Raw genomic sequence first — 13,428 nt, 5'->3', positions numbered from 1 at the left:
TCTCAATTGTAATATTCTATAACCACACTTATTTACATGATATTTATATTTACATTGTATGAAGTGTTGACATTATATTTGTATTTGTTAACATAATTCTTTGTAGCAACTTGTGTCCATTAGATGACATGTCTAGAGAAAGATTTTCTGTCCATTATAGACATTTTCAGTGGCATTATCAACATAAAATTATTTTAGAGAAAAGTCATTTTAGAAGTGGATTCTAATATTTTCTGGAAAAAACATAAGTGAAAAAGATAAATAATTAGTATATCTTTGAAAAGATTCTAGATAATTATGACTTCAGATATGCACACATATTGTTGTGAATAATTTTAAGTCATTAAATCTTTATCCTTCTTGAGTGGTTATAATATGTATTTAAAGTGATCCACATTCATACCATATACTTTCCAAATCAATTAGTAAAAGCAATCACATTGACAATCTTATTTTCTATTATAGGAAAAACTAAAAACCATTTCTCCTGTTTATTTCTAGAGGAATTTTTAAGCAATTTGAACATGCCTGACCTGTCAACTACACACTAGCAAGTGTAAAGTCATTTGGATATTTCTTCAACGGTTGCATGAACTTTAAGTACCCCCAGATGACTCCACTAATCTTGATAGTGAATGCCACCGAAAAATATCTTAAAATCTGAAAATCAGTTCTAAAATAACAAATAAGTTTTAAACCACAGGGATAAAAAGGGTAATCACCATGTGAAAAAGTAAGAAGGATGCTAAAAAATAAGACTATACTGGGAATTGATGTTCTGATTTCCTGAGGGCTGTTGTCAATCTCTATAACTGGGATCTTGAACTGTAATAACTCTGCTACTGAGAACAACTGGAAATTTGAAGTACACATTTTTAGACATTTGCCAATTGGCAGTTGCGCTGTGATCTGTGAGGGAAGATATGCATCTACCAGTCCCTGAACGCAGGTTGATGATGTGGCAGAAGAACTCAATATTCTCAATGGGATGAGGACACTAAATCCGAATCAGCCAGGGCTGAGGTCCCTGGAGTATATGGAGCTCAGTACCTTACTGCAGAGACCTAGACAGATAAAGTAAGTAACAAATCAGCACACCCTCTGTTTAAGACGTTGGATGACCCTTAAAATGCACACAGTAAAGTGAGGCTCCTCAAGGGCAGAATAATAACAACTACCAAAGAAAGAAAAACCACCAGGAAATTGTATGAGGAAAGCTACCAGTTCACCCTGGGTTGGGATACCTTCAAGTTCCAGCAAATCTTATTGAGGAGATTCATTGAATACTAAGGGCATTCAATGGTGACAACAGAAAAGAGTACCAAGTGCCTCAGAGGAAATAATTCACTAAACCCCACTCTTATGTGGCTCAACATTAAACCTCAGAAGGATTAAGCTGATTTGCAAGTAAATAGACTGCCTGCCAAAACAAAATTCAACACTGTTTAAGAATGGTTTAAAAATTCTGAAACTCAGGAGCAAAATGTTTACAATGTCCAGCATCCAAAAGAAATTATTTGCCAGGTTGAAAAAGCACTAAAACATTACTCATAACAATGAAAAAAACGTATTGTCAGTAGGAGATCCAGGAATAATGGCAATGATAGAATTAGAAAAAGACTTTAAAACAATTATAAATATTTCCAAGAAAATAAATATAAATAGGAATATTAAAGGAAAAATAAAAATGGGTTTTTTTTTTCAATTTAATTTAAGCATAATTATTTTACATATTTGTGGGATAGAGAGTTATATTTCAACTCATGTATACAATGTGTAGTGATAAAATCAGGGTAGACAGCAAATTCATCCCTGTAAAAATTAACCATTTCTTTGTCATGAGAAAATTTAAGCACCTCTATTTTAGCCACTTGATGGCACACAATAAATATTGTTAATTATAGATGCCTAACACTAGTGTGCAACAACAACTAAAAAAACTTATTTTTCCTATCTAGCTGTAATTTTTTGTCCATTAACCAACCTCCCAATATCCCCCCGCCCCCATCTTTTTCCCATCTCCAGTAACCATAGTTCTACTCTCTACTTATAAAAGTTCAACTTATTATTTTTATTTTTCCTATTTTTCTTTTAGCTCCTACATATGGATAAGAACAGGTGGTGATTCTCTTTCTGTGCCAGGCTTATTTCACTTAATATAATTTTCTCTAAGCTCATCTGTGCTACTACAAATGGAAGAATTTTATTCTTTTTATGGCTGTGCAGTATTCCATTGTGCATATATACCACATTTCCCTTATCTAATCATCTGTACAAGGACATTTTGATTGGTTCCGTATCTTGGCTGCTGTGATTACAACTGCAGTAAATGAGAATCAAGATATCCCTTTGGAATATTAATTTCCTTTTCTTTGGGTATATATTAAGCAGTGGTGAAGCAGCATAGAACAGGGATTGTACCAGGGAAGCTACTTATGGATAATCACAATGAGCACACAAAGAGCAGCAGCAACTTAACCATCCAATCAATCAGCTCTCCCTTCTTCAGAGGTCTGTGATTTTCTGAGCAAGAAACAAAACAATAACCATACACACACACACACACACACACACATACACACACACACACACACCCCACCACCACCACAAAAAAACCCCCGCTTTTCTTAGAATAAAGCTTACACTTGCAAGAACACCAAAAATCTCCCTTTATCCCCCTCCCTCCCAAATACTCCTCCCCTTAGTTAAGATAGAGAAGCACCCCTATCCAGGAAGATCATGTAAACCTTCCATAGGAATTCACAGTGCACTCCCCTGTTGTGAGGATTCCCATGCACTCTTCTGCATGTACTTTCGCTTTGCAGTAAACTTTAAGTGTGAGTGTGACTCTGCCATATGAGCTTGGAATTATTGTGGGTTCCTGATGGAATTTTTTCTGAAGGAAATCCAAGAACCTGAATCTCTGGCATCAGTAAGATTGCTGGATCATATAGCAGTTCAATTTGCAGTTGTTTGAGAAACCTCCATACTGTTTTCCATAATTTATGTACTAATTTACAATCCCACCCACAATGTATAACAGTTCTTCTTTCTCTGAATCTTCACCAGCATTTGATACTTTCTGTCTTTTTGATAATAGCCAATCTCATTGGGTAAGATGAGATGAGTTGTTTTAGTCCCTTGCATATTTTGGATATTAATCCCTTGTCACATGCATAGTTTGCAAATATTTTCTACCATTCTTTAGGTTGTCTCTGCACTCTATGTATTGTTTCCTTTGCTGTTTGGAAGGTTTTTGGTTTCCTATAATCCTGTTTGTTTATTTCTGCTTCTGTTGCTTGTGTTTTTGAGGTCTTATTTATAGAAGCTCTGCCCAGCCCTATCTCCTTAAGCGTTTCCCCTATGTTTTCTTCTAGAAGTTTTAAAGTTTCAGATCTTACATTTAAGTTTTTAATTCATTTTTGAGTTCACTTTGGTAAACAGGGAGAGATAGAGGTCTAATTTCAAATGCTACAAGTGGATATCCAGTTTTCCAAGCACAATTTATTAAAGAGGCTGTCCTGTCCACAATGTATGTTTTTACAACCCTTTTCAAAGATCGGTTGGCTGGGCCAGCTTCATGGCTCACTCGGGAGAGTGAAGTGCTGGTAGTGCTGAGGCCGTGGGTTTGGATCCTATATAGGGATGGCTGGTGCACTCACTGGCTGAGCGTGGTGCAGGCAATGCCAAGCCAAGGAGCCAAGGGTTACAATCCATTTACTGGTAAAAAAAAAAAAAAATCAGTTGGCTGTAAAAATATGTAGATTTATTTTTAGATTCTTTACTCTGTTCCATTGGTCCATGTGTCTATCTTTAAGTCAGTACCATGCTTTTTTGGTGACTATAGCTTTATAGTATATTTTGAAGTCAGGTAGTGGTGCAATGCCTCCAGCTTTATTCTTTTTGATCAGGGTTGCTTTGGTTCTTTGGGTTGTATTTTTTATTCCATATGGATGTTAGGATTGTTTTGTTGTTGTTGTTGTTGTTTTCTATTTCTGTGAAGAATGTAATTGGTATTTTGATAGGGATTGTATAAAATCTGTAGATCATTTTGGGTAATATGGTCATTTTGACAATACTAATTCTTCCAGTCCATGAACATGAAGTATCTATCATTTTTTGGTGTGTTCTCATTAATTTCTTTCATCATTGATTTGTGGTTTTCATCAAAGAGCTATTTTACCTCCTGGATATTTTATTTATCCCTAGATAATTTAATTTTTTGGTTCATACTGTAAATGGAATTGAATTACTCTGGCCAACCATTGTATCAGAAATCAATATTTTATTATTATTTATTTATTAAGAGGAGATTAGATCATTGAAAAACAAACAAGCATAGAAGAATAGTGAATTTGAAAACTGAACAATAGAAGCAATTCATACTTAAGTAAAAGAGGAAAAATCCAAAGGACTTGAAATTTTGAAATTTGAAAGATGCATGTAAAATACGTCACATATAGAAGAAAAAGAAAGGAAGAAAGCACACAGACTTTGTCAAAAATGATGCAAGCCAGAATAAAATACAGCACCCTATTTAAAACACTGAAAAAATATAAAGCTATTATTTTATATCAGACAAACAAATAATTTAAAATTGAAAGAAAAATATGACTTTCTTATATGTTTTTGATAATGTCCAAGTAAACTTTGATAAGACAAGTGACAGCACATTTAACAACTATATTAGTTGTTGGGGGGGGGACAGAAAACCCTGAAAGTACTTGAGAGAGACCAATATCAGCCAAATTCTGAAAAAACATTTAACTAAAGGAATGGATAATTTTCCCATTTTTCCAACTTTTATGTTTATTGGAATGTCTTAGTCAATGCCATCAGATACAAATCTCGTATAAAATCCATGCTCTTTCTAACCTCTTGAATAAGAAGACAGAATTATCTCTTTCTGAAAGAGTAATTGTTACTGTGTTGATTTGTTGCCTAGAAAAATATGTATAATCAATTATGATTCAATGATTTTTTTTTTTTTTCTGAAAGAGTAATTGTTACTGTGTTGATTTGTTGCCTAGAAAATTATGTATAATCAATTATGATTCAATGAAAATTTAAAAAAAGAAAAAAAAAGAAGACAGAATTCATGACAACCACAGCCACAGGAAGGTTTGGATAAATCTCAAAACAGATACATCTTGGGAAAGGGAGATTCATAACTCATGTACAAACCCTGTCAATGCATTGATCTGAATCATGTAAGCATGGGGAAGATTCCAGTAGCCCAAGGAAGGCTAAAATTATGAACTGATATTTGTATTGCCACCAATAGACAGAATTTGCAACTTGAACCAAACTACGTTAATTTCCACTCAACATTTTAAAAAAGAATGAAACAAACAAACAACAACAACAAAAACCCCAATGGTCTTAAGAGGAATATAGCAGAATTCAGACATTTTCATGATAAAATAACACCAAGTCCAAGATTGAATACTACATTTTTTTTGGCATTCAAATCTACAGGAAAATTAGAGCAAGTCTCAATGTGAGAACAGAGGTTGGTTCTTAGTTTTCATGCTCTCTTCTCAGTCTTAGTATGTTTATGTGAACCTACATGTGGATTATAGTTTCATTAGCATTTTGGCTTCTTCTATCCACCTCATCCCCTGCATCAAAACTTATTTGTATTTGTGAAGGTCTTGGGTAGGAGAAACTTTTTTTCCCCACCCACTCCCCTTGGTAGCACACTCTGCTTTGTGTCACTGAAGGTTCTTGGTCAAAAAAGTAAATATAGATGTCAAAACAATAAATCTCATAGAAAAGAAGTTTGAAAATGTAGTTTTATCTCAAGCACATATAATTTTTAAAAATTTATAAAAAGGAAAAATAACCCAATTAAAAATGAGCAAAAGTTCAGCTACTTTACAAAAGAAAATATGTGAATGGCCAATGAGGAAATGAAATAGTGTTCATTATCATTAGTCATCAGATAAATGAAAATTAAATTCACAACGAGGTAGCATTTTACACCAATTACAATTTCTGAATTAAAAATAATACTGGCCAGCAAACAAAAAAAAAAAAAATACAACAAAAGATAACAGAAATGAAAAAGAAACAAAAAAAACCCCTATATACAACAAACATTGGCAAGGAAGTGGAGAAAAGGAGATTCATACATAGCTGATAGAAATATAAAATGCTAGAATAAGTTTGAAAAGCTAGCATTTTATATTAAGTATACAATTACCATAAAAATCCAGTAATTCTACTCATCAGCCTATAAAAAGAGAAATTAATGCATATGTCTAAAAATATATTTGTACAGAAATTTTATGCTAGGCTTTTCATAATAACCCAAAACTCAAATACTCATCCATTGGAGAGTGGTTAAACAATTGTGGTATGTTGATGTAATGAAATATTATGCTGCAATGTTGTGGTTGCTCATCAATTTGTAAAATTTAGATTCATGCTCCACTGCATATAAATTTTTTTCTCAATTCTTACACACATGGAAGTAATAGAGGAAGAAGACATGGATAAAGTATTATGAGAGAGGATATGAAACATTTCATAATAGATTTTACTCTCAATGAGGTGGTAATAAATATTATTTAACAGTGATGTTAGCTCAGGAAATGTTTCAGTTAGATAGTCATTGTAGTAAGACATTGCATTGCAATGATTGTTATGGATTTGCCATATAAAAGGCAAATATGACTCTTACTTAGAGAATTAGCCCTATATTCAAATATTTTATTTATTGATTACGTGACTTCTGAAAAATTACACAGGTTATCTAAGCTTGGTGTTTTCTGAGTATGGGAATACTAATATTTGTCCCACCTGTATGGATTAAAAGTTATATTTTTAACCTAGTGCCCAGTATACATTTTCAGATAAAAAATAAATTAAAAGAAAAAAAAGTCTGTGATAATGATAATATCACTTACAATATCATCATGACTTTGGAACTGTTACAATGTTACTGGAATAAAGCTACTGCCAAAATAATTTTCAGTGTTAACTGTTGACTCAATCTAATTGAGTGTGTGGGTAACATTACATCAAGTAGGTCTCCATGGAACTGTACAGTTCATTTACATTGTTTTACTCCTTTCTTCAAATTGTCTCTCACTGGGGAATATATAGGGAGTCCTAGATAATTAGTAGGCACATCAAACCAAATTTTTTCAAACTCTCAGATGATTTACACACAGTCATCTGAAAGAATTACATGCTACTTCCGCAGGGAGCATCCCAAAGAGGGAGGAAAACCATAAATCGTTCCCATCCAAAGAAAAAGCAGGTGCAATTTCGGAGAAGAAAACTTGATTCTTCATTAAAGGTGAGTGAATAAGAATCATGATTGTCACTAATTTTGATGATTACCTGGGTGTTGGTAATTTCCTATTACTCCTAAATACTGCCTGTACATGCTCTTTTGGACCCTGACAGCTGACTCCTTGAAATACATCACTAAAACTCAGTATTCCCTATGATCACAGGGTTCTGTGGAGTAGGATAATATCAGGACACTATTGTATGAACTGAATATGTGCTCTACATCTGCTGATTGGTGAGAATTGATCATGGAATTTGGATATCACAAGTGAAAAGGAATTTAGAAATACCTGAAAAATTCATCACTGATCTCATTATTTAGAATCTATTAACATTAGGATTTCCAGATAAAATATCTAGATGTCTAGCTACAACTGATTTTTAGATAAATAAAAAAGTAGCATTTGTCTAATGTGATATTTATCAAATAACAAATATTATTTTCCTAAGAACAGATATAATGTTATATTTGAAAAATAGTATTTTAAGACAAGTATTTCCCACGCAATATTTTACAAACTTCAAGAATTCTTTACGTAACGATGTCTCATTGCACAATCTTGCTGATTTTTTCATTGTTTGTTTTTCTTGCTGGTTTACCTACAACTAGGCCTGGTATTTTATTTGTTTTGTTTTCTTCTGTTAACAGTTGGTATTACAAACTGATTGAGTAGACTGAAAAATGAATGTAATGAATTTTAACTTTTACGGACCCCAAGTAATTCCTAATTGAATTTGTCTCATTTACAGACGGAAAAATCAGTTATTCTTTTGCATAATTTTTATATCCTGTTACTTCTATTAAAATGTATACACAATTAGATGTTTTTAAAGTATTAGAAATATCTTTTCACACAAGAATAGTCAGGGTAAAAGAATCAAGAACTCTTCCAGAGGTAGGTAATAACTGACAGTGAAAACAGAAGTAGATGCAATAAACACTAGAATAATTCTTAGCAAAACATAAAAGCTTTCAAGGTTGTAGGACTGATACTGAAATTCTGATTCTCTTTCTCAGCCCTGTGCATCTCCACATCTCCCATTCTACCATGAAACCCTATATTAGCAGGTTCTGCAACACAGCATGTTCAAGATAAAGTTTTTGAAAGGGGATAGGCTTATGGCTTTATTTGTGGAAGAGGAAGAGACCTGAAAGGGGGGTAGAGAAAGTGTATACAGCTTCATTTAGGAAGAAGAGACAGAGCTGCTACCAATTCCAGTACTAAACTCCTCCCTGTCCCCATCCCCTGTATCAGACTGGAAAAATGTACACCAATAATGAGCAGATTCCTAGAATTGCTACCAACCGCTACAAGCTGGCTATGCCTTGCAGCTGCTACACAACTTACAAAGGGCTCCCAGGAATTTCTACTGATAGTCATGCAGGCTAAGCTGGCATTCCATTACAATAAGTCTCTCTTGCATGTTATCTACCTGGGTATTTTAAATTTCAATTACTCCTCCCATTGAAAATTATGCTTACAGTGTTTCAGATTTTTAGTGAGGAGAAACTGAATGTGACAGGAAGGAAATCCAAGCAGAGCAGGCTAAAGCACCTTCACTATTTCCAATCAGTGTAGTGCTACATTCTTTTATTCACTTCCAATGTAGTTATTATCAAATAAAGGAGGAAGTACTTTTCACTAAAATACTTTTAGTCACAGCATTATACTCCATGGATTCTCCCTTGTTCAATTCCAAAAATGAATTATTATTTACTAATATATAATGAAATTTCAATGTTCAAAAAACAACATTAAATGCCTTATACACCCTATTGGCTCCATAAAGATTTATTAGGGGAGATAAATCACTGAAAATCTCTCTTTATTTCTTCAAAATTTGCGGAAATAAAATACTCAAAATCCGTAAATATTGACAGAAACTACGTATTTTAGCAGGTAGAGATTCAGATAATCTGTGCCTTGAAGCTTATACAAATTTGTTTTTTTTAAAGAAAAAAATATACATGCAAGTTGAGATATAAAAATAAACATATGTAAAATGGAAAATAATTTTAAAATCTCAATTGGAAACAAACTCAAGACTTTAAACATTATAAAATTTATCAGTAAAATATTTTAGTTGATGAAATTCAAAAAATAATTACATTATAATGGGTTATAGAAGTATTCTTATTATACATTTTTAAATCAGAATAGAGAGCATTATTCAAAGATGAATGTCATTGATTTTCAACCATATAAATATACATCATGAACATCTAATAAAGTAATATTAAGTCAATCCTCCCTTAGATGAAACTGACAATGCTTGGAGACATGCCAATGCACACTGCTATCAGTTGAACTGTGACTGGAATTTAAAATAGAAAGAGAATATGGGCTTAATTGTTCATGGCTAATCTATCTTACATTTGTAATTTTTCTGAGACATATAATTTTGTGAGTGCATTGGTAAAATCCCACCGAAGACCTTCGAGGTGCAAATGAGAGACTCTCTATTTAAGCTACACTTCCTTGGTGTTATTTCTAGATCTCTCTTTAAGAATATCTTAATTCCACCAGAATTCTCAGATAAATATAGAAGTGTATTAAAGAAAAACTGTGATGTTCTTGTATAGATAAGATAAAGTCTAATATTTCTATATTAATATCCATATAGTTTTGTTATCAATGAACCTGCTTCAAACATTCCTGGTCTTATTTAGAAATTAATCTATTTTGTGTCAGTGCATATATAACATGGATCCCTATTTGAGGAAGTATGAGATTATGTGGTTTGTTTTATTTCAAAATCAGATGTGAGAATTATTATTTTTTTATTATCTATTATGAATAAATTTTTCAATTATATCTACTAATATTAAAATTTGTTTAGATGACACTTCATGAAACATCTAATAATAAAACCTCTGTTTCTTTCTCTAAGAGACAGCTGGATAAAATGGGACAAAAAAATTTAACAGTGCTGACCGAATTCGTTCTGATGGGAGTCACAAGGCGGCCTGAGCTGCAGCTTCCCCTTCTTGGTGTCTTTCTCATCATCTATGTGATCACAGTGGTGGGCAACCTGGGCATGATCATTTTGACCAAGGTGGATTCTTGTCTGCATACTCCTATGTATTTTTTAATTAGACACCTGGCTTTCATTGATCTTGGTAATTCTACTGTGATTTGTCCCAAGATGCTGGTAAATTTTGTTGTGGAACAAAATACTATTTCTTATTATGCATGTGCTACACAGCTGGCTTTCTTCCTTCTGTTCATCATCAGTGAATTTTTCATCTTGTCAGCCATGGCCTATGACCGCTACGTGGCCATCTGTAACCCTCTGCTCTACAATGTTATCATGTCTCAGAGACTTTGTCATGTGCTGGTGGGCATTCCATACCTCTACAGTGCCTTTCAGGCTCTGATGTTCACTATTAAGATTTTTACATCAACCTTCTGTGGCTCTAACATCATCAGTCATTTCTACTGTGATGATGTCCCTTTGATACCTATGCTCTGTTCCAATGAACGATTAATAGAATTGTTGATCATTCTATTTTCAGCATTTAATTTGATCTCCTCCCTCCTGGTAGTCCTTATATCTTATGTGATAATTCTCTTAGCCATATGTCGAATGCACTCTACAGAGGGTAGGAAAAAAGCTTTCTCCACATGTGGTTCTCATCTGACAGTGGTGGTTGTGTTCTACGGGTCTCTACTCTTCATGTACGTGCAGCCCAAATCCACTCACTCCTTTGATACTGATAAAATGGCATCTGTGTTTTACACTTTAGTGATCCCCATGCTTAACCCCTTGATCTACAGCTTAAGAAACAAAGAAGTACAGAATGCCTTCTACAGGGTCTTTAAGAATCAATACAATTTTTGTATTTAGTTTAATAATATGGAATATTAATATAGTAATCTATGATACAGGAAAATGTCACTTGAAAATATAATATATATATATATATATATATATATATAAATATATTTGCTTTCTTTTGATTCCAGAATAAAGACTAATTAAAGCACACAGCTAAATCAGTTGTTTTTTTTTTTATGTTCAGCCAAATTATATGTCATAATTTAGATCTCAATTAAATTCACTTCTTTATCAATATTCTTTGCTTCTCATTTAACATTTCTTTAAGTGATTCCATAGAATCACATATTTCTCCCCCTAAGAACACTTAACAAAATTTATATTAGCAAATGATGTGTTAGTTTCTGACAGTTTTTTTTTTCTTTTTTATTCAGATGTCTTCCCAATTATGTTTTATTTTTATTTTTTGAACTTAAAACAAAAGTGTAAACAAAGAGAATCTCTTCAAGACAGCATAGAGTTGGATCACATTGTTTTTTAATTAAATTTATTCTGCCAATGCTGGAGTCCAGCTCCACAGGATTCGTTGGGCCTGAATAGGTGGTGTGGATTCGGTGAAAAAAGAAAGACATGGACCACAGATGTCTAGTGCAAGTGTGGACAACAACCATATGAATCTTGCTTTATTTATATGTTTTTAGTTAATCTTTTACATATGATTTATCTTTTAATCAAAACTTTTCTTATTTCATTTCTATTGAAAAAGAAAATGTCAAAATGTTCCAAAGCACTCATGCTTTGATAAAAACATCCACTCATGCATCAAGAGTTCACCCCAAAGTCTGTGGCTTGTGGCCAGGAAACTATACAATAACAGCATGCTTGGCTTTAAAAAGCATCAGTCTTTTAGTTTTAACCATAATTCTTAACCTTCTTAACTTATATGTAAACTTAAATTCTATTAATCTTACTTATACTTATGTTTAACAATTTAATGATGTTTATGTTTATATCAACTATGTTAATTCTTAACTGACTAAAACCATATTACTTATATCATGATTCTATATAATAAAATATAACAATAAATCTCTATTACTGTTAAATGATTATAAATTATAAACTAACCTAAAACAAACCTGTTAATATCAAAACTTGTATGTATTTTTGTAATATTTTACTTATTTATCTTTATAATGAAACCTTTTATTTCTCTGCCAATGGACTCTGGGAACAGTACAGGGGACAAAGTGAAAAGTTAAATGACCCTTCTTAAGTTTGTTAAAATACACTTTGTCATTTCAATCCCAGAATTATTTGTACTTGGTGAGTCAAGTGAAGCAGTGGAAACAAAGAAATCAGAAACTGATTGTGATCAATTAGTTGTAAACATCACTGCACTCAGACCTACCATCTCCCCAGGGTCATGGATTTATAAAAATTTAACACAATAACTTCATTCCACATGCATAAAAGCATGATCAGAACTATAGAGCCAGTTCTTATAAAATTATGGGTCAATGCACACACCACTAACAGGAAAGATCAACAACAAAATTAAATCAAGACAACCCATACTGGGAACATTCATCAAAAACACCTTTAGTACTGGCAATACCCTTTAAATGAACCAGTTAATTTTGATGTATTTTAACATGAGCTTTGAGAAACTCCAGGGCCCTTGGAATTTCCCAAAGCTATACCAAGCTAAAAGGTGAGGCTGTTTAATTCTGGGAAGCCTTGTCAAGCAACCAAAGGTGAACAAACAGGAATTTTCACAGAGCTGTGCCACGCACGTGAGATCCCCCCACAGCCTAGCTGAACAAGGGGTGTTGCTCCTCAGTCTCCCATGTTGTAACCTATAGTAGGACGGCTCTCAGCATGCCAACCTCTCTGCCTTTCAGTTGGAAATTTTAATCCATTCACATTTAAAGTAATTGTGAATAATTATCATTTCCTTCTGGCTCATTACTATATGTTGCCTATATGTCATATCTTCTAGTGTTTGTTTTTCTTTCCTCAGTGAGAAAGTCTTCTTGATTTTATAGCTAAACACTAGATTGTGGGTATCTACAGTGAAAGTCCTTAATGTTGCTAAGAGAATGATTGGGGAATGTCAAGCTGAACGTTCCCAGAGACCAAACCAGGAAGACAGAAGAGTTCCAAATAGTCACAGTGTGGAGCAGGTTCTTTTTCAGTACATGGGCATTTGGGAGAAACCTCAGAGGTAAAATCTACTTTAGACACCTGCTCGTACAGCTTAAAAATGTCTCAAAAAAAGACAACAGATTGTTGTATAAAACATTTAACATTCTTTTAGGAAAATAAATTGAAACAGAACACAGC

General features: G+C 33.2%; 1 protein-coding gene across 1 annotated transcript; it reads left to right on the top strand.

The window, feature by feature from the left end:
- The first annotated feature begins 10,209 nt into the window (after positions 1-10,209).
- LOC103582502 (olfactory receptor 8K5) lies at positions 10,210-11,151 on the top strand. Its single transcript, XM_008564076.1, has one exon. The coding sequence runs from the start codon at positions 10,210-10,212 to the stop codon at positions 11,149-11,151; it is 942 nt and encodes a 313-aa protein (XP_008562298.1).
- Positions 11,152-13,428: the final 2,277 nt, after the last annotated feature.

This window comes from Galeopterus variegatus, unplaced genomic scaffold, assembly GCF_000696425.1.
Source record: "Galeopterus variegatus unplaced genomic scaffold, G_variegatus-3.0.2 Scaffold16520, whole genome shotgun sequence".
Lineage (NCBI taxonomy): Eukaryota > Metazoa > Chordata > Mammalia > Dermoptera > Cynocephalidae > Galeopterus > Galeopterus variegatus.
Note: the sequence above shows the minus strand (reverse complement) of the source record. Positions and strands in the feature narration are given on the sequence as shown.